Source organism: Anoplophora glabripennis, unplaced genomic scaffold, assembly GCF_000390285.2.
Source record: "Anoplophora glabripennis isolate ALB-LARVAE unplaced genomic scaffold, Agla_2.0 scaffold640, whole genome shotgun sequence".
Classification (NCBI taxonomy): Eukaryota; Metazoa; Arthropoda; class Insecta; order Coleoptera; family Cerambycidae; genus Anoplophora; species Anoplophora glabripennis.
This window is the reverse complement of record NW_019416735.1, coordinates 118617-144606: the sequence shown is the minus strand read 5'-3', so window position 1 is coordinate 144606 and position 25990 is coordinate 118617. Positions and strand designations below refer to the sequence as shown.

Below are 25990 nucleotides of genomic sequence, written 5' to 3'. Positions count from 1 at the left end.
GCGGTCTGCGCAAGTCACGAACATACATTTTTTCTAGACTTGTGTTATAAATATGCTACCACAATTTTTTTTCTGTTTATGTCTGGTTGTACATATAACAAAGGCAAATGAACTAACGCTTGCTATAATGATGGGGCTTGAGAGCAAAATTTAAGTAATGCCGAATTTAAGTTCCATAAGATAAACAAAAGCAAAGGGTTGTTTGTTTGTCGTTGTTACGTTTCCGAGATCGAAAGGGAATGTTTCGAGTAATGTTTCAAACTCTCTTCAATTGGAATGTTTCGGCTATGTTTCACTAAGTAAGTTTTCAAGTGCTACATTCCTGTAATAAAACAGCAACGTTTCTAGTTATTGTTTCAAATGTGTAGTAAAACAGCTCATTTGCAACGTTTCATTTACGTTTCGTGTTTAGTGGGTAACGAGCGAGTGGTTCCCTTTTTTATAATACTTAACGTATAGGAGTTAAATTTAGACAACAATACTTGCACAATTAAATATTTTTTATTCATGTTTGGCAAAATACAACTATATACACCGAACGCTAGTAGCTTCCGCTTGATTAATTCCGATATCCAGCCACTCACTTCGCCACGCGACCAAAAACAAACCCATCACGAAACCATCAGCAACGCCACACATTCAACAAATTACAAATCTATTGTTTGCAGCTGTCACGCAACCCAAAAATGAATGAGAGGGGTGTACAAGGAAAGGGTAGTTTTAATATATATCTCATGGCTCCGAGTGGACTTGTTGCGCATGCTTGTACGGTGACGGACGCTCGGCGTCTAGACCCCTTCAGACTGCTCGACCGTCAGGACGCTACCTAAAGCCGTGCCTCTCTGATAACGACCCATTTGTAATTAGTGACAAGTGTTTCACCCCCTCAGTGCTAATGCCGGTCCTCTTCTTCGGGCATTGAGCTATGCTGGCTTCCCGCTGACTACCACGTCGTCGATCTGCTGCGGTAAGTTCACTTCAGTTTTTAGCTCATGTTTTGATTTCAGCCGGATTGGAATCGCGAAGAATTAATTGCCCATCATTAAAAAAAATGTGTTTCTGTTTAATTGTAACCTAGTGTTTCGAAACGAACAATTTATTTATGAGCAAGGGAGCAATAACTATGTTTTAGCTCTTATCTTATCAGTAATCTACGGTTCAAACAATCAACAGTTATTAAATACAACGCTGTGATTTACATTTACAACACGACATTATTAACTATTCATAAAGTTGCCCCTTTTGCGAGTTGCATGTTTAAATGCGCTGTCTTTAATCTAATTTTACAAATTTGTTTAATTGTTCTGCACCGGATTGTTTTAAGCTACAAAAAGAGGCGATTAAAATATATAAATAGACTTTAAGTAGCCGTCATTTATTAAACTAGCCACTGTATGTTTATATTTCTATGTTACGATAACAAAGCTAAGCGTCACTGCCAAAAAATTGTAGGTACCTACGTCGAGCAAACGAATGTTTTAAATTTGGAGCAAATTTTTTACATGGAAAAGTAAAAATCTATAAAAGCTCCATATAGTTTTGAAATATAAGCCGAGTTGTGTGACTTTTAGTCAAGTACATCGATTACAGTGTCAAGTATGCTAAATTCGTATGCACTAATTATTATTATTATGCTTCACCATGTATATTAGGCAACTCTTTATGTAGATCCGTGATTTCCTTGATTTTTGTGTTCCCATCTAACATCGTCGTCATTAATTTCTTAATTAATTATTAGTAAGTTATATTTTTCAAACTTTCGAATTTTACTCTATGATTATTATTAAATTATCCACAACAGTGGGAAAATATTTAATTTTTGAAAATTTAAAATATTTTTAACTTCAAGATTGTCTGTCAGACAACTTACTGGTTGTATCAAAACTTTTCATTTCAGGAGCACGAAAACAAGAACACATACTTTACTTTCCAGTCGATTTTAATTTTGGAGAGGCGGTTTAATTTAGACTAAATTGAAACATGCTTTTCACTAATAAAAACTAGTTTACTTTACTGAAAGCCAAGCGCTTTCTAAGTTAAAGACGCCCAAACAGATCAATAGGTTTTGAACACAATTGCGTTGGAAAGTCAAATGAGTAGGATCGTTTCCCATATTCTTTTATTTTTTATTAAAATTGTGCTATGTGATTTTGACACACAATCTTAAATACTTCACCATCACTTTTGACTGTTTTTGGTAGTGCCATCTATACGACATGGATGGATCCCCTAGCTTTTATTTGCTTCTACCCTTCTGTGAAATTTTCTTCTCGAAACTTCTTTCTCATATCAAAAGCGATTGTTGATTAATGGTAGCTTCCAAAATAAATATTCATTGTCAATTTGGTAGTTTTATTATCACAGGACAATAACATTAGCGGGGTTAAAACAGTGTACCACTTGTTTTGGTCGTAGTTGTACTGTATTCTGTATTATTGTATATTTACATATTCAATAAAAAATGTATCTGTCAGATCACACTCGCCAAAAGCAATATTGGTCCGCTACTGGCAATACAATTTGTACATGAGTGGCATGTATGTACTTGAAATTCGTTTGTAGATTTGTAAATCAGTTTAAATATAGTTACCAATGTTTCCATTAAATTATGTAAGATATAAATAGCGGATATGGTTACTGGGATGAAAGGGAAATAAGCCGTTCTAAAATACTTGTGTTTATTTTTACAGTAATTATATTTTGCGTGAGAGCCAAATTACAACCAAGACGAAACAGAGAACGATTATAATTTTTTTTTTCTAAATTAATATGTCAATTAAGCTCTGCAACATTTGCAATAAAAGCCAGTCGAATCGGTTTCTCTGTATGCGCAATTTCATACGTAAAAATATAAAAAGGCATTTTTTTTATTTTGCACTTATTTTGTGTGGTAGCTCCACGTACACGACATATTGGGACACCCCGTGTAATATAAAACTTTTATCTTGTAATTTTGGAAAATATTCTGCAAACTTTGTCCTAAATTCTTTAACTTTCGCACTTGCTTTTGAGAAATTCCAGCTGCGATTGCTAACAAAGTTTAAGGATTAATTAGAGTAAAAGTTAAACACTTCAGTATTAAAGTTGTCTTCCGTTTGAAATTGGAAAACACGAGCTCTGGTGTGCAAAATAATGGGATTCATTCAAATAAGCGATTCGCTTCGTTTGGACGACTTTTTATTAATCAATGCTGTCCTACGTAATTGAAATTTTATCCCATCGTTTCTAAAAATACGTTAATGGCGATGGAAAGATCGTTAGTTTTAAATTTTGCCTTCAAATATCAGGGCTATTGTAAACTGAGACCTTTAGTGCGTTCGATATCATTTTAAGCTAAAGGTTTAAAGGTTAGGGATTCGTCTTTAAGAAGCGATATTATTTTATTTTATGTCATATTTTCGTGGAACATAAAACTATAATGCGACAAAAACAACGAATAAAGCGAATCAATAATAATCAGTATCTGACAATATGCAACATATGACAACTGTGTGTAAAAGTGCATGACATTCGAGATGTCTATTCTGTAAGCTTTAAGTACGAAAATGGATATCGATTCCCGGAAAAGTTTTGTTAGCAAGTTTGTCAAGGGAAGTTTAGCCTCAAATTGAGACGAGATCAGTCCCATATTTTCTGATATATTACAATAAAAGGAAACTATTGACTCATTCAATGTATATTCACACAAAAATAATGTTAAGTTTGATTGATTTCAGTATTTTCAGTTCAATCATGTGGAATACAGTATACACCAAGAAAAGTTGTTATTTAGGTTTTCAGCAAATAATTATTCCGTTTATCGGTTAATCATAATATGATTGCAAATACTGAAATATAATTTTCTTTACTTAGAGAAAATTGTAGGCTTATTTTAGGAATTAGCTTTTGAATAATTCGAATTAAAAAAAGATCTAGTATTGCGCGACAAGCCATAATTTTGATAAATAAATTCACGAATCACCGCAACATATGAAATTAATTAGTCTTGCGTGGACTTTAATTCGATAAAATAATTTTCCAGTTTCCTTTTGGCCTACATTATGATAAAAAATATTCGGGAACGGGGAAAAATAATTCAAAGTCAGTAATAACACTGTCGGTATTTTAATTTCTGAAAAATATACCTATATAACAGTTTTATCATATATTTACTATTTACTTTAGTAATAATAAAAATATATACATATTTTGGTGCGATAATCATAAATTTTTAAAATAAATTAAACAAAACACTGACAAATAACAAAAATATAAACTATTAACATACCGGATGTCCCAAAAAAGACCTCAGAGAATTGAGTCCTATCAAAAATGGTATCAGATGAAAGGAAGAAACCATTATCAAAATTGTTATCAAGGTTATACTAATAGTTTTAGTTAAAAACGTGTATTTTAGATCACATTTTTTTTAATGGATTCCAAATTTTTGTTGATTTTTAAGAGAAAAACGCAAGAACATACAGAAAAAACTTTGTGACCCATGCTTGGATGTCAAATTTGGCTTTCTATCGTTTGCTGCTATAAAAAATAAAGCGTTCCATTTAATATTCCCAAGTTGACCTTGGTTTGACATTGAAACTTACAATGAAGGTGAAACTCAAGGTCACTAGCAAGTTGGTTGGTTTCTACTACTTTTTTTTTTGATAAGACTCAATCCTAAAAAGTTACCGAAGGTTTTTAGTATTCGGGACATCCTTACAAATTCACAAATAAATCACAATGAATTATCTTACGTGTTAGTTTATAAAATTGGCTAGTTTCACGAAACTGTAACTAGTTGATAGAATTATAAGTAGGAACATTTTCGTACAGCAGATTCCGCGTCCTGACCCTATTAAACAGAAATATCACAGTGACGGCCCCCAACAAAGCCGATCCCCCACACACGTTCGTCAATACGTCCCTGTAGTACGTCGTGTCCGAAGCGTCGTTATGCAGATATTGTATAATTACGACGGCTACCCCGTTCGCCAGTTTATCCGTGAAGCTCATCAGCCCGTATATGAAAGCGCCGCTGTCGGTTTTTTCACCAATCAAGTCGGTCGTTATCCCCAGACTGGACACGAGGATGATCGAGCCTCCAGAACCTAGCAGGCAAGCTACCACGTAGATGTAAGACGACACGTAGCCTTGGCCTTGCCCGAACTTTATCCAAATACAGCCCGCGATACCTATAACGGCCCCAATCGCGTAGGTTATCTTTCTCCCACAAAACCTGTTTATCCTTTCTATTGAGGTGGAGGTGATCAAACTGCCAACGTACATCGTCAGTGGTACCAAGGCTAGAGAGCTTGCGGCCATGTTGAGCGTTTCGTGGAGGTACAGAGGGATGAAGACCTGAGTCAGATTGACGAATAACCTGGAAGCCATGTAGACGATGGCGACTTGGTAAACTTTGAAAGAGGTGAACAGTTCCCTCATGCTGATCCTCAACTGCCCACCCCTGACGTTCTGACTGGTCCCGTTGTCAGTTTCTTTGACGAAGAAATGGAAAATCAACGTACACACTATGCCTAGCGACAGAACTGACCACACCACGTGCTGGAACTTGGGCCCGTCCTTGGGTCCGATCCTGGAGTGCTCGCCGTTGTCCAGGTGCAGCACCATCCAGGTTATCACGTAGACCAAGAGGTTAGATATCACAGTGAAGCAGTATCGGACGGCGGTGAGTTTGGTGCGGTCTTGTTCGTTGGGGGTCAGCTCTGGTATCAAGGACAAGTGCGAGATCTGCACAGAAGCCCAACCAAACTGGAAAATTATTATGAATATGCAATAGTAGAAGATTTGCGCCGACTTGTGGCTCTCGGTACACCCCATGCAAGGGGAAAAGATGAAAGGGAAAGCTCCCAGGACGCAAATGGTGCCGAACAGGTGCCACACTTTCCGCCTGCCGTATCGGCAGAACCAGAAGTTGTCGGACTGGTCGGAGTGGTAGCCGACGAAGGGGGTGGCTATGGCGTCCGCCACTTGACCCACCAGGAGCATGAATCCCGTCTCCCAGTTGCTGAACTCCAGGACTAGGTGGAAGAATACCAGAAGGTACGTGAACCACATGGATGCGCAGACGTCGTTCAGGACGTGACCGACGCCGTAGGCTAGGTGTAGTTTAAAGGGTAGGCGGCTGTACACTTCTGTGTATTCGTCGCTTATCAGGTGGCCGCTGGCTTCCATTTTTAGTTTGCGGAGCTTCCTTTTTATTGTCCTCGTTAATCTAGCTAGGCTTAGGTTGAGAAGCATAAGTGAGGATTTTGAATATGTCTTTGTTGTTGAACGCAGTTGCTGCTATTTTCATGCTTGTCAATAAGGTCTGCAACAAAATTTAATCTATTCAATATGCCGTTTTCATTAGTCTTTTGAAATTTTTTTTTGATAGCTAAGGTACATGTTACAGCGAATGTGAATATATTTTTGTGAAACAGCAATCGCAATTTTGTTGTTCATATCACAAGTACCTGTTTCAGAAAAAATCTGGGAAATTTTACCAGGTTTTATCCTTTATTGTTCTGTAATAAATTACGTTTGATTCTGGGTATAATTTTGGGTATCAGAAAGTTCGATTTCGTTCGTTTTAACCGATCTTTAAATTTTATTCTTATTTAATAGCAGAATATAATATAAATAGAAATTTTGGAATAATTCTTTATATTCATGTTCTTGTATATAGAGCCTTCACAAATGATTACAAGTCATGAGACCGATAATTTTGTTTGGAAAAGTAATTTTATTTAATTTCAATAACCTTTTGTTTAACCAGCTGGTGATTGGTTTAACTAGGATCAATTCAACCAATCAGCGATCGCATTATCTAAAGCTTAAACGTAGTGGTTTGTCATTTGTTCATTGTAAACATTTAAAATATATATTTAAGTTTCACTGTTAAAAAAAATAAGTTTGTAGGCAGTACAGTTTAGAATTTCGTTAAAAATTAAAAAATCTTTGCCACCTGCTTGTTCTTAAATAAAGTGGTATTTTAAATATATCAAATTTTTTACATATATTATAAGCATCATAGAACTGTGAAAAACTAGATTCGTAAATTTTATGAATCATCTCATCACATGAATTTGATGTTATTTCTTGCGTCATGTTAGTTGTTGGTACTTACAAATACAGAGATAATAATTATTCAGGGAAAACCAGCAACCAAATATTTATCATCACAACTATTAGTCTACGACCCACTAAGGAAATCGTCTACACGTTTCCGAATTTACCGAATTTTCGTCGCACTTTGTTTTATTTTAATTATCATCTGTATTATACTTTACCTGAAAGTCGTGGGTAATTTTTGAAACGGCACTAAAAACACCTACGTCTACATTTTCTGACAGCGGACAGAGAACAGCTGTTCCAGTTCGTTTGTATTTTATTCAGCACGGCTACATTCGCATTCGTCAGTCGCACGCAGCGTTGCCAGATTTACTGTGAAGATTTCTCGATACAAAAGTTGATGTACCTAATTATACATTATTTCTAAAAATCCTCTACGAAACATCCATTTCACTGATCTTCCTAAAAAAATATACAAAATATACTAATGTATTAATAGGGTACTAGAGGTTTTCCCCACCATGTAAATGTTATTTGGGTTGTGCACACCCCCCCTCTCCCCCTCAGAGAGCCCAGTGGCCACCCCAGAAAAAAATGATTCAGTAAATATCATCTTTTTGGTCGGGCTAGCCGGCTGAGCAGCTGCCCCATCAAGGTCCACCCCATACAAAAATCATACCTACGCCCATGTCAGTATTTGATCCCAACTATGGTCCTGATTACTTGGTAAAATAAAAAAATACTGAAAGGTCATACAAATCGAGTTTATAAGAAAAAATACACTCCAAATATTATCTTTTCCTTTTAACTACTAACAATTAAGAAATTTGACAAAAAAATACGTGCAATAAATATATCTCCATACTTTCTATTTTTATTTTGACAAACATACATTAACGTCAATACGTAAATTTGAAGATATTTCGGGGAATATCTTTAATCTAAATTAGAATTTCACGATTTGGCAACGTTGCTGCACAACGATCGATAGCGTTCTCATTGCTCACTGGGAAGTGGTGATTTATTATTGTTTATTCTTATCCTTATATTAGTACACAGGATATATTTAAACACAAAATGGCATTGTTTTTATTTGTTTATACAATTTTCTTTTTTTGTATCAGTTGTCACTGGAATGTAGCCTTTTGCTACGTATATTCTTTGGGTACTTCCCACAACGTAATATTTTTCGAGATAGCGTTGAAACAAACACAAGTCGAAACAGAAGCATGCGATAATCGACAGCATATTGTGTAATGTTACAAAACAGTGTCACAATGACTCATTCGTAGTATATTGTATCCTCGTTGTTAAGAATTATGAAAAATACGTTTATTGGCTATATCTGAGATATTTTTTGAGTATTACTGTCTCTGCAGTGATCTAATATTCACAATTCAATTTGTCTCCTCATAGTTTAACAATTATTTACGTAAATTTAAAAGCAGGTACAATTAATTAAATTAATAGTTAATGAAAACTAAGTTTTAAGTTCAATAAAATTTGAGATGAAGTAAATTATAATATAATTAATATTTATCGCATCATTATCTTAACATATGTTTGCAACCAGTTCTGAAAATGGGAAATAATGAAACGGAACTAAAAACACCTACGTCTACACAAAAACGGTTGTAATTTAATACATATTATGATAAATAAGTAGAACAATTTAGTGATATCATATTTTCCTGGACAATATACATTTTGGAGCCTGCACTACTTGATAATGTCACAGATATGACCTTTGCTCCGTATTGATACCCAACAATGCAAAGAGAATTAAATCAGTTTATGTGTTTTAACATTTAAAAAATTACCTCAGTTCCTCAGTATCTAAAACGTAATTAGATTACTTAGGAATTGAATAAACCAGATGTTCTGTTAGGTACTCATTTGTTTGGTTAATGTTTCCTTAGATTTGGTCTAAAAATACCTTATTTAAAAGTTGATGGTTTGTCAGTAAGACACCTATTCCTAGTTATTGATCTAGATATTAAATAATTCATCCAACGCTCATTCCTTGAACGTAGCTCGAAAAAAAGTATCAATGTCCTTTAAACTCCGTCTACTTAATGTTATTCTTTCTTTACATAAGTTGGGGTGTCCTGGATAATATTTTTTAACTCTGTTTTGGTTCACCTAATTTCAAAGGTTTGGTTATGTGCCCGAGAATCAATTTGGTGTACTAATGACTTTTAAATTCATTTCCTAGTCATTAGCAACAAAAATAACATTTTTTCGGGAACAGGAAATGATTTCCGCGCGGTTCGAATATATTACGCCCTTCGGACTTCCAACAGTTCCAACAGCAATTATTCTTGAGCGAGTTTTCTTTTCTACAGCGACATCATAGTCACGCGATTGTTTTGTTGCATTTGCATGCAGGAGGGTGGCCAATCTAGCAGGCCGTGTTTCAATATATGCAAAACGGGGTTTATACGAATGGGAAGCTACAAAACAAGAATATTTGGCGTTGAGCGTGGGACACAAAAGGGATAATTTATGCTTCTATAGTATAGGAATTAATCGTATAATCTAATTTCACCCTGAGTGGTCGTTACCAAATCGAATTTAGTTTTAAAGGGTGCTAGTTCAAGCATTGAAGTTAACACAGAACAAGAGAAAAGTAAATAAACAAATTATTTTAAACCAGATTAAGAAAATTATCGTTTTCAATCAAAACAATGTGATAACCTCGTTATTTTTCCTATCGTTTTCAGGTAACATGGGGACCGTATCGGAAAATATGACCGAAGTCCTGGCAACCGAATCGGTGTCTCCGGTCACACTCAGCGACCACTGGTCGCGTCTAGCAAGACTGATCCTCCTAGCTTCGCTCTCCGCAGTTGGAAGCGTTGGCAACGTGTTTATGATAAGCGCCGTTATGATCGAGGACTATCTGAGAAAACGAGGTAAGTCTCATTCAGGCTAACAAAAATTCAAATTTCTGGAGTTCCTCAGGGCTCTATGCTGGGCCCCCTTTTATTTATAACTTTCATTAATGACGTTGTGGTTGACAGTGATAGAATAGAATCTGCAACAGATGGTTCCGGAATTCAGAATAACTTAAATAAAATGTAAGAATATTGTCTCAAAACCAGCATCATATTGTTTCTTATCATTGAACCGTGACCTGTTTGTGAACTTTGATGTGTCAGTTCATAATAATGAGAAATAAATATACATTTTTCAAAGCACTTGTGAATATAAAAGCATTTGAAATATCGCATTTTATACAAAAAGGGTAAAAAATGATCACACTGTATCATCAATTCGAACAGACAGCTCTAGTACTACCACTTTAATAATTGTACCTTGTCCTTTACATGATATGAACCTACTTAGGTTTTAGATCGCTCATATTTGAGCAAGATTGAACATTCTTTATTTTTTTTATAATTATCTAACCGCCAGTCTGTAAACTCAAAGCACTCGCACAACAGCTACCCCTTTGTAGATACGCCTCAGTACTCTCGCTAATGGAACAAAACTATTTTTGGGTTCTCTTCAAACTGCGATCGAAGTTCTCTATGAATTCTGCATACTTTAAAAAATTTACAGTTCAAGGGGAAGAGTAGGATATATAATTCAGTTACTAAATTACATATTTTATCATTACATCAGAAGTAGTAAGGGAACGGGAAGCCCGAAGATAAATTAATTTTGTAAATTGTATCTGGCAGAGGCGTATTTATATCCGAGAACTCATTTGGTTCATCAGGTGTGTGGGTATATAGAAATTCTAGACAATTTGCTGAGTGATTCTTGTTTCCGCTTATGTTTAGCTGTTTGAAGTGTGTGAAACAATAAAACTAGCTGTTAAAAACAATACTTATTACCTTTAATATACATCAAAAGGAACCCTTATTTGTTTTGTTCTTTGTTCTGGAGAAATGGTGAAATCTTATTTACCTTTTAATCCATTCCAGTGCAGTATGAAGGAAACATATTTTTAGTCAGTTTGTTACGGTTGAAGAAAATCAGAAAACAAAAGCTTTACTCTCTAGTGTTTTGCACACAACGCCTTGAGCTTCGGTTCCTGAATACGTTTTTTCAGGTAGCCTTTTGTTTCTCGAGGATTTGCGAGGAGACGAAAAATCGTAGAAGCAGGTGCACTGTCGTGCATGTGTAATTATGAGAAATGAGAGCATACATCAGTGAACCCTACACGGAAAGTAAAGGAACATTTATTTTTAATCGAGACCTTACTTTTGTTAAAGTTTTCCGATGCTATTAGACATTACTATAATTACTGAATGTGTGGAATTCGTTCGTGTTATCGGGATTGAATATACCATTAAAAATCCTATTTCTTGGAAAAGTTCCGAGATTAGAGAGTTTAAAATTCTTCTGCAAAAGCAACTCTTTTAGAAAAGTGATACATCATCATTGTAGGTGTTGAGAAAATTTTCTTGTGGGAACTGAATATTTAAAACCGTTTCTGTACTATTTTTTTCTCGGTGTAGACCACAACAGACCCAGATCCGATTATATTCGAATACGCTGAATTGTGAACATTCTGCGGATAACCGGGATATCAAAGCGCTTGCCGGCCATTCCATTTTCTACACTTCGAAATTCTCTCCAGTCCACAATCATCTCCTCGCCAATATGTGAACTTGCTCTCCACCTACAATAGACCGATTATGTTGAACATTTGGGGTGGCAATACGATCACAAAGTACGATCCGGGAGTCAATCCCGCGTTAGGGCTGCCCTTCTGCCCTTTCAGACCCCGTAGGGCAACGCGATCTCTTTAGGCACGCGCTCCTACATGACTCTTTCGATGGAATCTTATCAGACGCCGTGCCCCAAACGACAACGGATTAACGTTAAAACCCCAGTAAGTCGACTTCTCTTAACCGCTATAGAAGTTTTCTGGCGCATCTCTAGACATTAGCGGAGGGGAAATTTTACCCCAAGTAAAAATATTGCGATTTAGCCGAACTTACCTTAGTCCAAAAGTTGATAGTTAAAGAGATACAGGGTGTTAAATGTAAAATATTATTTCAGTTTTTTTTCATTTATTCCTTAACAAATGCAAATATCCTCACAACATTTTGGGGATTGGAGTTCTTTGAGTAGAGGAATTGAAATCTGTTCACATTTTGGTCAAAGTTCATAGAGGGCGCTAGCAGCAGTAGATTGAATGTGTTAAAAACGACATAACTTTTTTGTACTTTAAGGTATCTCGTATTAGGTAACTAAATTCTTATTTTTCAACTTTTTTTCCACAAAAAAGGTATACTTTATTAAAGTAGCTATCTCGCACCGTTTTCGAGGTATTTGGCTTTGAAACTTCCAATGCTGTTGCATTAAATTACAATTAAGTGCCCACAGGTATTATTAATTTAGCGATAAAGTTTCTTAAGTAGGATTTGGACGAAAATCAAATAATTGACGTCTTCCACTTGTTTTATTGCTGTCGTTTGTATGCTAATTTCTATTAAGTATTATTCGTATCTAATTAAAATTACACTTAGCTTACAAATTAAGTGGTATACTCGTATACATAAATGTGAGATAGAATGCCGAAAGAGCCCCAAACCCCAAAATATTGTGCAGATAATTTGCATTTATTAAGAAATAAATGGAAATAAATTAAAATAATATTTTACATTAAACACCCTGTATCTCTTTAACTATCAACTTTTGCACTTAGGTAAGTTCGGCTAAATCGCAATATTTTTGCTTCGGGAATCTCCGCATGAATTTTGGCCCATTACCTCGGGACCACCCTGTATTGCACTGAAGTATTTAATGTAGTAAGACCTGAAGATGCAGCACAGTTCTCGTGTTTAGGGTATGTAGAATGATAATATCAAAAAAGTAACTCAAAAGAAGTGACGCAAAGTAGAGTGTGCAAAACAGCTTTATAAACAAATTCTGCCAAGGTCAGGCAAAAGCCGCTCGGGAATTCGCTCTTTTTGCATTAAATATACCTTTATTACATGAACTATCACTGTAAAACTTTTTTGCGCAAATGTGTTCATAATTTTCTCGAAGGTCCATACTATAGCTTCTATTTTTGTCGTAAAAACGAAGGGTTTTTTAAGAATTTCCACATCCTGCATATCCAAAACAAAGCTTCTGTAGATATTCAAACTGCTACTGTTGTTTAACGCCACTCTTTCCGAACGTAAACGGCCAATTTGGTGGGACATGTTAATTAAACTGTGTTTCTGGCGCAAAAAGATCCGTAAAATTTCCGCCGGAAAGCCAATCAAATGAGGTCAGTGCTCATGGCGACAATAAAACTGCAATTTTCCCAGTGGTACTTAAAAGCCCACGCCGTAGATTTATCGGCGATATAGGAGTTTCGCAACAGCGTGTGTTCTAGTTGCTGCGAAGCTTTTAAAATATATGGAATGTCATTGTTCCATGCATGTCAAGAGCGCCGCTGGATGGCCTGGTCCCTGGTCGCCACCCGTCACCCTTAAAATTCAAGCCAGAACTACCCCCTTGACACACAGAACGAGTCGTCTTTAAATAGAGATTGTTTAGGAAAAATTCAGTTTGGTAAAAGTTGCCCAAACAGCAAATTTAAATCTAGTGTGCGTGGAGATAAACTGATTAAAATTAATACGAGATGGAACATAAAAACAACCGTCTCTGGTAATCTAAACTTCAGCTAAGATAAGTCAAAATCATCCCACTGTTATTCACGCAATTACTAACAGTAACATATTTTACGAATATAAGAATTGTGAGATACAGAGCATTAGTCACCTATCCATCTACTATCTGAGAAATGCCATTAATCTTGCTTCCATTACTCACTGCGCGGGATTCGCAACGTGTTAAAAAAAGGAAATTAAAAACGTTCCATTCGCCGGCAACCTCGGAAGGAGCAATAAATTCTCTTCCGTTCCTTAACTAACCGGATTTATCTTTCTTTAACGGCATTTGCACGTAAAATAATTTTATCGGAGGTGAGGTATTTCAATTTAAACCGTCCAAAGGAATTTCACGTCGTTTTTGCGTACGTTTCTTGCTGTGTGACGCGCTCGATCGCCAGACCTAAATCCATGCGATGTCTAACTGTGAGGATAAATTAAACCTTTGTGCACAAAACAGATCTCTTATGTGTTTTTACCATATTTGATGTAAATATACGAATAAAAGTGAACTTAAATTTTCACTTATTCGCCATATGGTAGGGTAAGGCCGATAAATACCCGTTAATTCCATAAAGGGCGCCTATAATTTGTTAAAGTAATCATGAATTTTTAATTACTGCGCCTCTAATTACGACATGACTGACATTCATTTAGAATCGATATTCGGTCGTAAAACTCCGACCGGAGCATAATTCTGCTAATGAAATGTCGTTTATTAAATTCATGGCAGCCAGGACGAACCGCTATGTAGGCGGCGATGGAGGTAAATTTTCACCTCGGTGAGCTGCTTGACGATAAAGTGAAAAAGGAAAATATGTCGCCGGAAAATTCCATAACTTTTGGCGGACGTTCATACTTAAACATTGACGGAGTCTTAAAAAAGCTAAAATGTAGAGGTTCGCCATTATACACCCCGTTGCCACTCCCGTAAACGTGAAATGTCTGGACTACTTCTATTCGTAGCAGAAAGTTCCGATCGAACCATACCTACGCCCAGCGGCCACAACCAGACATTTATTACATTTCGAAAGTTTATAGCTTCTACCATGCTTATTATCAGCCACCACATTTACGGATGAGCATTAAGAAGACTAGGAGTTTGTATAAAATTGAAAAAAAAAAACAACAAATACAGTTTCCCACTCGTATTTACATTTAAATTCATCCCACACATTAATCAAATTATATCTGTATATATAAGACTAGCTGACCCGGCAAACGTTGTTTTGCCATCTTGTGGAACTGTGGTTGGAACAAAGTAATATAAAAATCGCGATTAAAAATCAGGGGTTGATCGTATAAGGGTGAAAATTTAGAACTGTATGTATTTTTCAATGCTGAATCATGAAAAAATAAAAACAGAAAATTTTGTCCAAAAAATAAAAAAAAAAAATTGGGGTGGACCACCCTTAACATTTAGGGGTATGAAAAATAGATGTTGGCCAATTCTCAGACCTACTCAATATGCTCACAAAATTTCATGAGAATCGGTCAAGCCGTTTCGGAGGAGTACGGGAACGAACATTGTGACACGAGAATTTTATATATAAGATAAATGTCTGTTGATAAAATTGTAAACCGTCTTGGCTGGGAGTATATTCTTTATAATCCATAAGCCATTTGAAAATTTAGAATAAGGCTCATCTTAGACTCCGCTCAAATTCAAAAGTGACATAAGCCCGATTGACGTTTTTTGTTTTTTAAGGGTGAAAAATTGAAAAAATTAAGTTTTAAGCATTTTATTGATAAAAATCTTGTTCGAGCACAAATATTAAATGATGTTCCATGTTCTCGAACATGTTTTATGATATATTTCATCTTTTCGACCCTTTATTTAATCCTTAAAAACTACCGCTATGCAAAAAATACTGATAAAAAATTATTTTTTAAAGATTTGGAATGATTAAATCGTGCAATTATTTAAAATAAAAGTTACCTTATAGCTAATAAAAGAATTTTTCCCTTTCAACCCCTAAAAACCACCTCTGTATTGACAAAAATGATAGAAAATTACTTTTTAAAAGCTTGGAATGCTTTAGCGGTTCAATTATTTAAAATAAAAATTCCTTCACTGCTTTAACACTTTTTAACCCTTATAAATCACCCCTGTGCTAAAAAAATGATAAAAAATTACTTTTTAAATCTTGAAATGCTATAATTGTGCAATAATTTAAAAAAAAAAATTCCCTTATATAGTTTTATTATTTTACTTTTGCCATTTTCAACTCTTATAAACCCTTTTACCAATATTAATGTAAAATATTTTTATTATAATCGATTTTTAAATATAATCAATCATAAAAAAATTGCTACGCTGCATATAAATAATCANTAATGTAAAATATTTTTATTATAATCGATTTTTAAATATAATCAATCATAAAAAAAATTGCTACGCTGCATATAAATAATCATACTAAATTTTTTTACTTATTTTATTTGTATAATATAATATATAATATATAAAAATGAGAAAGCCTATTTTGCTCCGAAAAAATGTCATTGGTTTTTATAATACCATAACTCGGTTAATTTTGAAGCTATAGCTACAAAAAAGCATTTTAAAGATAATTTCAAGAACTGTAAGATCGTTTGCATATAAAACCTTTTAAGTCCTTCGTTTTTTTAAGGCAAAGGATCGAAGGGCTCAAGATAGGTCGTTTTTTCACTAAAATTTATACTTCAACCGGCGATATCTCCTTTATTTTTTATGCTATAGGAATAAAAAAGCTACATTTTTGTTGTCTATCATATTTACGTATCTTTCATAGTTTCAGAGTTATTATATAAATAATGCAATTTTTTTGAATAATGAAAAATACGTTTTCCAACTTTTGCCGTACATAATTAAAAAAATACGCATTCTAAACCGGTCTTCAGGATCGTACGAAAAACACTAAAACAAAACTAATTGTAAAGGGTCTACGATTAATTTTAATTCTGATGGAAATGGTACAGCGTTTATTGCTCATTTTTCCTTAAAAAATATGGGCGACCCATCTGTTTTTGACGATAACTCCTTCAATTTTCTCTAATTAACTTTTATAAGTGCTCATTTTGAGTACTACAAAAAACTACAGGAGCGTTATACACGTAAAATTAATCCTTTTTCCGTTATTTGGCGTTGAATACATCGATGCGAGTAATCCCTCCAAAACAAGTCCCCTTCCACTAACCATATTTCGCTTTGTATAGGACGTACACTTTTTAAAAAAACAATTTTCTTTGTTTATTTATAAGCTACATTTTTGTTCATTACACTTTTTTTTTAATAAAATGCGTAGTTTTTGAGTTATTCGCGAAAAATACTTTGAAAAAGTGTTTCTTTTCACTCAAAATTCCAAGTTTTCAATCGTGAATAACTAAAAAACTATTGATTTCTTGAAAAAAAATTCTTCGGATATTTTTTGCTCAAAATTTGATTCTGTACCGATTTCCAGTGTTATTTTTGAAAAAAAAATTCCACCCCCGAGAAGGGGTGTCAACCCCCAACAGGGTGGAAGCGTCAATCGACGCTATGTCACTAATGTTCATTGACCTTTTCTCTAACTATCTGCCAAATTTCAAGTCGATCGGTTCGTTTCAAAGAATTCGGAGGTGAAAAGCTTCAATGACTATACTGGTAAAATAGGAAGCTCATCTCAGTTTTCCTACAAACGTAAATATTATTCCATTTAGAAGATTTACAGAAATAACACAACGCCCAACGCTCTGTTCTACGTCGTTACTGCTATAGTGCTTAATGCTGATTAGGATTGAAAAAGTATGAGTTTACATGGGTGTTTATTGTGATGAGATATACAAGATCCCCAAAAAAATACCAGTACAGCTGATTAGATATTAGTAGGTATCCAGAATGGTCATTTCATCATATTGTAATTATTATGTGCGTCTTTTTGGAACACGGCGCCATCAGCCATTCATATATCATTAAAAATAAAGCTCTCACACAAATTGATTCATTCCGAACGTCGTGCAAGTTTTAATATAAATAATACACCACAATCAATCTGGATTTGGTATCTCTCAACGTGAAGAGAAAATCTATAAATTAAAGAGAATCCAAGCACGTCAGATAATCTCGAAAATCATTTTTAATCGAATTGTAAATGCTCTTTTGTGGATATAGGAAGGCTTGTTGTATATCAGTCGTGGAAAACGACGAAATTATGAGGGTATGCGTCGTAATTTTAGATACCTATATTCCGCCATGATCCTAACGGGGGCTCGTGATGTCGGGCGCAGCTATTTTTCATACAAATGGGCGACTAAACAAACATAATTGTCACATTTAGGGAGAATGAATTCGTAGGAGGCTCGCAAAGGGCTGCTGTTTAGCGTGGGTCGTCTTAACAAAAATTTATCGTCTGTTTCCTTCAGGGAACTACTTATTTTTTATTTTATTTTTCTCTGTTCTCCCCGAAAGAGACAGACGATAAATTTTTGTATCTGGTCTACCAGATACAAAACACAGCGTGTTTTTTTAATGTAATTTTAATTTTTAATGTATTTGTCAGTTTTTTATGTATTTTGAATGTGATTTGATTTATTTTACCGTATATAACGCAGATTTGAAGATTTGTTTGCAGAGTATTGTGTGTTTCTTGTGTTTTAATTCATTTTAATTAATTCTGAAGCCGTTCCGTTGTATTTTGATATATTTTATAGGGATTTTAATGCTCTTTGATGAATATAATATTAACAAATTTAGATAAACGTTTTTCAAAGCTGAAATATCATAAAAAAAAATTTTAAATGATTCATAATAACGCAAATTGAATACAGTACAATTTACATACATTATGTTTTGTCTAAGAAAAGTGGCTGTGAAACTCAAATCACGCGAAAATGCCATAATCTTCAAAGTAGGTTAGTAAGTTCAAGTTTTGCATAACAATGAAATTTAAATAAATGTCTTTCTCAAGTAATAGTTTTAATATGTTTTAGGAGCATTTCTTAATCAGAAAAAAATAATTAACATAAAATTGTATATTGGAATTCTAGTTTTATTGCCATTACAAATACAATAATGTTTATATTTCGAAAAATAGGAAACAATTAAAAAATCAATTAAAAACCTTTTTATAATTATCTTTCTCGAACCGAACTGGATTTTTTTTTAAATTTAAGCAAAATTATCCGTCCGCACGTTTTCACCAGTTTCATAAATACTTGTAGGTCTCTGACCTTTGAACTTCATATCGTATTAATCTGAAAAGTCTCAAAGGAGGCGTTTTCATTAAGATTATTCGAATCGACGAGAATTATAAAAGTCGAGGGATGAAATTAACTAGAATACTCTCACGAAAAAGCGTGGGAATTCAATTTGAAGCCGACGGAAAGTGAATTAAAAAATATTTCTGTTTGTATTTCGCAGGATTAAAAATAAGTTTATAAAATTTAGGGAAACCGTTTTAAAATAATCTCTTTAAGCTTCCCCTTTATGCGGATATCTGCAATACTGACTGTATTGGCTCTAGGTTCATAAGGTATTCACTGGCCAGGTACTTACCCCTGGTTGTATAACTGCAAGTGATCGAGGTCGACGTTCGATCGCATTCGAAACCTGGACGATTTTCGCAGTCTTTCCCTCAGTTTAATAGCTTACCAGTTTTCGTGGTGGTTCCTAGATTCTGCAGAAGTACCTCTTAATTTTCATTGAAGAACATGACATTAAAATCGAATACTTCCAGGGAAAATCGCCGATTTAGCTTAACTCCGTATCTGTAGATATGCAAACCAATTACGTAGCACCATATTAAAATAAGCTTTTATCGTTTACGTCATCCGCGCGCCCGAGGTCGAGGTTCGCATCCTCTAATGGCGGCATTGCATGCTCGAAATGGAGTCGGGACTTCCACTCGGAATGGTGGCGGCGAACGATAATTCTCCTGATATGCAATAACCCCATACAGAAATGCCTGGTGCGGCGGGAGAAATCGTTATTGCCCAATTTGTCTCGTGCCCTTAATGGAGATAGATTCCCGCACGTATATCCAGATATGCGAACGCTTTTGCTATACCCTTAATCATCTGTTGTACAAGGTTATCACGTGAAAATGGTAAATTTGACTGTAACTTGGTTCACATTAAAAATAAAAGCTAATTCAGTGAGATATTGTTTCAAAAAATCAACGTACATTAACTTGTATCATTCTTACTCCAAGTAAATGACAAAGGCAATTATTCTTTTAAATTTCATTTACACTAGACTTATTCCAATTCACTATAAAAACACCACCCCAATCGAATTACTAGAAGATCGTGCAAATGTTATTCGTTCATAATTGAGTGGTATACACTGTTTATTCGGATCACGTCGAAGGTAAACAAACCATTACATGGAGTATATCGTAATCGATCCCGGTTAACCACGTCGGTGGTTAGTCAAACTGCCATCCGACTAAGTCCTGACAAGTTCCCCATTGCCACGTTACTCTAATTTAATTAATCTGTACCGTCGATGAATTCGATCGATTCGAATGCATTCAGGATAACTTTCGTGACTTAAATAACGGAAGTTAAATTAGTTACAGTGAAAAAATATGTACTACAACGTTGTTTTGTACCTGCGTACCCATTAATTCGTTAATTTTTATGAATTCGTGCACGCAATGTCTTTTATAATAACACAGTTGGAAAAATGAAACAATATTTGATTAGAGGTTCGCATAAAAGTAACCCCATTAAATATTTTTTTCAAGGGTTTAAAATACGCTCAGTATATCTCTCATTACCCCCTAGAAATAATTTTTAATCAAAAATTAAAATAATTGTGAAGAAATTAGAAATAATTAATGTACCTACTAATGTTGAAACTTCTCTATATCAGTTTTTATTACGATAACACAGTTTTTTGAACGATTTCACTGTTAAATGGAACGAAGCAAGCGCGATTACAATTTTCGATAACCAATTTTACGTCCCAAATTAACGACAAATATTTTATACCCGAGTTCCAATTATTTCCTCTCTTTTAGTACGTGGTTTATGTTCTCTGAAATAGGATCCCGAATTTAATTATTACTGTATCGAATTTCATTAGTTTTATGTTATCACTGCTCTCTCTTCATCGTTACCACTATATTGTTGACGCTGAAATTCTCGTAAATATAAAAATAGTACTTTAACTCGAATAAGCCTTATAAGAAAACTTTATAAAGTACATATATAGTCCTGGTAATATCGTTATATTATACATATTGTTCCTGTTACCATTTTAAATGATGAAATACTGCTTATTTCAAGCCCATGGCGATATCGTATGGCGTATATATTTTTTTTTTACAGCTATTCTTTATTATGGCGAAGTGCCAAGTTAAGTACCTCTTTTGATTATATTTTACACACGTTTCCTCTGGGATACAAGGGTTTATCCCCAGCACTAAAGAAGTTATGGCCTAAAAAAGTACGCCGTAATATCTTGGCGAGATATTATTGGTTTGTTGCTAGGGAACGGCCTCTGCTAAACTTGGCAAAAAATTAAGGGAGCAGAAATTTTTTTTAGTGATTTTTGAAAGGTTGTAATTTTGTGAATAATGGTCGTATCGAAAAAAAAAGAAAAGCGCCTTAAAGCTTGAAGCTTCTAGTTTTGAAATCTTGACATCTTGGCGCAATCAAAAGAAATAGTGCAGGGCAAAAATTTTACAATTATTTTTCAATGCCCATGGGCCCAGGAAATTTTTTCTGGCTTAATCAATGCCAGGGTCATTTAGCTTGATTTCTCAGCTTCAATTTGGTTTTTTATATTTTCTGTACGATTTTTCCTCGTTGAGATATCGGCTATTGAGTGAAAAGTCACCTGCTTTTTATCATTGATATAAAAAAAATTATACCCAATATTAATTTGAAAAAGTGTAAAAAATTACTTTTTGTGCGGTTTTGGAAAATCAACGACTACTTTGCAAATATTGCGAATATTACTAATGTTTGTAGTTTTTTTTTAGCATCAAATATCGAAAAAAAAAAAAACGTTTCAAACTATTGAAAAAAAATTCGATTTTGAAACAAAAACATATTTTTCCTTTGCGTTATTATCTTTTTTACATTGAAATATCGAAAACAATTTTTTTTTTAATTTAAAAAAGCACGTATGATGTTTAACCATAGCAATTTTTAACATTTTTAATAATAATTGTAAAAAATCGAACGAGTTCTACAAACATATATTTTTTTCATTTTACCTTAAGCTTTCAATATTTATACAGTGAAGTTGGTTTATGTTCATATTAACATACTCAAGAACGCCATCTGATGAAAGAATTTTAATCAAACATATGGAAACAGTAAGATCTTTCTATATTCACTCTTTTTACATTTTGATCTTTGACAAGGGTGGCATTGAAACAAAAAAAATACAAGATATTTCAATGCTAGTTGTGGCATGTCGCATGTGGTAGGTGTCTCCCGCATACAGGGTGTCCAATACTTCGTGTACATAGACCTACCACAGCTTCCTTGCTGCCATCTTGTGGCTGAACGAAGCTATTTTTGACAGAGGGAAACTGTTGTGTTTCCAAGTACAAGAAATACTTTTGGAATCGAAGAATCAAGGATTTTTTTAGGAAAAACTTTTGTGTTAATTTAAAGCCCTATACACTTGTATCTTAAACTAGTACTAATACACCAGGCAAATAAAATTTTTACTCAAACAAATTCCTATCCGCGAGATTATTGTAAAATTGTCTAAAGGAACATTATACAAGACATATCTCATCTCGTGAGTCAAAAAATTTTAATAGCTAACTTTTGTATTTAAACAAACTAGTGAGGACAACAGTTTTTTCATTTTGCAGGGAAAATCATCAATTTTAGCGAAAAGTGACTCACAGACAACTTGTAGGGAATAAAATTATCTACAAAATGAATGCTTTAAAAAAATGTATTTTTTTGCCAGCTATCCATTGAATCTATTTTCGGTGAGGTACCATAAATAGCAACAATTTTATTCAAATTGTTTTTAAGCGAAAAACGCACGATTTTCTAATGGACAATTTGAGAATGTTAATGTTAAAAAAACGGTGATATTTTTAATAGGTCGCTTAATTACGTCTTTAAGATTACAATGACGCTTTCAGAATCATGTTTGGTTGAAAATTAACGCCTGTACAGAGGCTTAAAGTTCATAACTTTTGGAGCCTCCGTTATAAACTATTGTGCGAAAACTATTGCACCTACAGCTCCCACTTTTGGCACACTTTTAAAGTATGACAAAACTCTCAACTTTTCATAGGTTTTATAAAATTTTAACAATAAATGCGATAGTTATAAACAAATTAAAAAATGGGTACAAATTCTTGTATTTTTGTAATAACTTTTTTGTTTATTAACCGATTTTAATTCAACAAGTCTCATTTTGTAGATAATTTTATTCCCTACAAGATGTCTGTACCTATCTGTATTTTATATTTCACGATTTTCTGGCAGAATGTAACAGGCAATGTAGTGCGCCTCGAATCAATAGATATTTGGCAACACTGTGAGAAATTATTAACTTCGCGATAGCAACTGTTGCGGAAATATTTGTCTTGAAATGTGAACGATGGAAAATTGTATTTAAATATTATATTAATTGAAAAAAAACCATACCTCATCAGGGATCGAACCCCGAACCTTTAGATTACCAGGACAACGCGTTACGCTTTAAGCCACAAGACCACATGTATTTAGTTTCGAAAATCTGGCTTATATCCTTAACGTTGTGCCTCTTGTGATATAAACAATAATTATAATGATTATTTTTTGACGTTTCTTAAAACCAATGAAATGCTTCTTTATTTGTCACAAGGGTATGTTTCAGGCAATTATGTCATTATTATAGTGGGAATAAATCTCTTGTGATTATTCTCGGGAATAATCACTGTGGCTTTTATTTGCGTAGCAAGTGTCAGATAGTTGTCAAAATAATTACCTAATTGTGTCAACGCGATATATAAAATGGGAGAAAATTATCGGTTTAGTACCTTTTCTGATGCAGAAATAACAAAAAAGATTGTAGAAACTACTTCGAAAAATTACTCTAATAAGTAATCAGTCTATATGGAGACAATTTAAGACCTTCACCAAAGAAAGAAATTATATTCTGGATCAATCTACTACAACAGCTACTCTGGCATTGATTTTGAAAGATTGGGCTTATAACATGAAAGAAGCAGTAATAAAGACAATGTGGAATAAAACGGCAAAATTAGTTCAAGAACTTTACTTTAATAAGTATAACAGGTCCTTTGATCCTTTCCATGATATAGAATTCAAAAATGCTCGAAATGCAAGAGATGCAAAAAGAAAAATTTTACAAAAACATCCTGAAAAGCACAAACAAAGTTCTGTGGCACTTTCTAATACAGAATTGTTGCAAATTTTTAACTATTGGGACGAAGATACACCTTGTGGATTGCAAAGAAAGTTTTTTCACGTTGCATCGTATGAACTAGCTTGGAGGGGAGGAGAAGCTACGAAATGTTTAGTTCATTATTTTAAAAAAGAAACCGACATAATAAGATTAAATACTGGCCGCATTGAATACCTACAATCCCATCTTTACAAAAACTGCACAGGGTGGAGTACAAAGATGCGCTAATAGTAAATGGTTGACTCTAAACATAAATAACCCAGAATAAATAATGACTCTCGAAATATTTTTAATAATTGCGTTTTTCATTGTACTAATTTAAATTGTTAATTCTTTTAAAATATTCACAATGTGTCAACGATATTTTCGTATATTGTAATAATTAATTAAATTAAATTTTTCAATAGTTTTATGATGGTTTTATTGATCTTTTTTATTGTAAAAATTTGTGAATCAAAAAATAATGTAGTCAAATATAACTCGCGAGTTCCATAAATTAGAAAATAATTTGACAGATTTTGTTCAAACTTGTTGCCATTTGGAAATAGCTACTCGAGCCCTGCGGGCTCTCGTGACTATTGCCTGGCAACAAGTTTTCAAAAAATCTGTCAAATTATTTTCAATTTATTCTCACTCTCTTGTTATATTATTACTGAATATATTGGCAGACGGCTGGATACCAGTAATAATATTATTGGCATATTTTGAAGAATTATCAAGAACGATAAAAAATAAATTGTAGCATATTTAAAAAAGACCTATTTATCTGTCAGTTTAGAGAAAGTATAGTGCTGTAGTAAAATATTTACCATGGTAATGATTTATACATTCGTGAAAAAACTGTTTTCCTCGCTTATTTGTTTAAATAGAAAAGTTAGCTAATAAAATTTTTTGACTCACGAGATGAGAGATGTCTGGTATTATGTTCCTTTAGACAATTTTACAATAATCCCGCGGATAGGAATTTGTTCGAGTTTCTCTTTTTTTTTTCGCTAATTTTCCCGGTCTATAAGATATTTTCTTCAATTTCAGGTAACACCTTCGTCGTGAACGTAGCGTTAGCAGACGTCCTGGTCTCAGGACTAGTAGTTCCAGCGTCGGCGGTGGTGATCCTGGCCGGACTGAAAGACAACCTCGCCGTGTGCAGATTCCAGTGGTTCATCGCCGTACTGTGCTTCCTAGTGACGGTGCTCTCAATGGCCGCCGTCGCCACGGAGAACTACTTCCGCCTATGCTACTCCCCCAACTTCTACGAGAGACTGACCAGGGGGAAGATAACGGCGTTGCTCCTAACGCTGTGGGCCGTCTGCGCCTGTGTCTCGGGCATGCAGTTCGCTCCGGACCTGTCCTTCGACTACTGCACCAGGAAGTACCCCGGGCTGATCCCCTACCAGGCCACCGTGTGCGTGGTGCTGGTGTTCCTGCCCATGATCCTCACGTTCTTCTGCTACGTGAGGGCGGGGTACCAAGTGCGTAGGTTCAAGGGCAGGCCCAGCTTCAAAGCCCCCATCACCTTCAACTGGGACTACGCCCTGATGCAGGCCAACATGTACAGCTTCGTCCTCTTCATAGTGTTCTGGCTGCCGTTCGGGGTGGTGCTCGCGGTAGGTACGGTCCGGAGGATCCCCGATAGTTTGTTTTACAACCTGGCCTGGTTGGCGATAAGCAAGTCTTGCATCAACAGCATCCTCTACTGCGTATCGAATCGGCACTTCCGCGGCGCTTACGTCAATCTGTTTCACTACTGTTGTTGCAAGACTACAGTCTCGTTCTCCAGGAGGCAGAGGCCCGAGTGCGTTCGGCCTTCTGGGGACGTGAGGGTGCACATTATTCCGGGGTATAACATGTACTGCAGCCCGCAGAGGAGTCGCGAGACGCAGAGCAAAAGGTGCTCTACGAGGCTCAACGGTCGGGACATATACGAGTTATGATGAGACGATTCTTACACCGCCAGTAGAGGTGTTTG

The 25990-nt window shown here is 34.8% G+C and overlaps 2 protein-coding genes across 2 annotated transcripts; one reads left to right on the top strand and one right to left on the bottom strand.

Annotated features, from left to right (window-relative positions):
* Window positions 1-902: 902 nt before the first annotated feature.
* On the top strand, window positions 903-25955 carry LOC108911051 (alpha-1B adrenergic receptor-like). Its single transcript, XM_018715876.2, has 3 exons — window positions 903-967; window positions 9774-9965; window positions 25057-25955. The coding sequence occupies exons 2-3, from the start codon at window positions 9779-9781 to the stop codon at window positions 25953-25955; spliced, it is 1086 nt and encodes a 361-aa protein (XP_018571392.1). The 5' UTR covers window positions 903-967; window positions 9774-9778.
* LOC108911050 (major facilitator superfamily domain-containing protein 12) lies at window positions 4503-7427 on the bottom strand. Its single transcript, XM_018715875.2, has 2 exons — window positions 7269-7427; window positions 4503-6307 (listed from the first exon to the last, which is right to left on the bottom strand). Exon 2 carries the CDS (start codon window positions 6235-6237, stop codon window positions 4774-4776), a length of 1464 nt encoding a protein of 487 aa, XP_018571391.1. The 5' UTR covers window positions 6238-6307; window positions 7269-7427; the 3' UTR covers window positions 4503-4773.
* Window positions 25956-25990: the final 35 nt, after the last annotated feature.

What these genes read in the sequence shown, in the direction of transcription:
- LOC108911050 (XM_018715875.2), bottom strand. Translation starts at nt 6,237, where the DNA reads ATGCTTCTCAACCTAAGCCTAGCTAGATTAACGAGGACAATAAAAAGG.
- LOC108911051 (XM_018715876.2), top strand. Translation starts at nt 9,779, where the DNA reads ATGGGGACCGTATCGGAAAATATGACCGAAGTCCTGGCAACCGAATCG. An exon ending in GGACTATCTGAGAAAACGAG is followed by an intron (nt 9,966 to 25,056) that starts GTAAGTCTCATT and finishes CTTCAATTTCAG; the next exon opens with GTAACACCTTCGTCGTGAAC.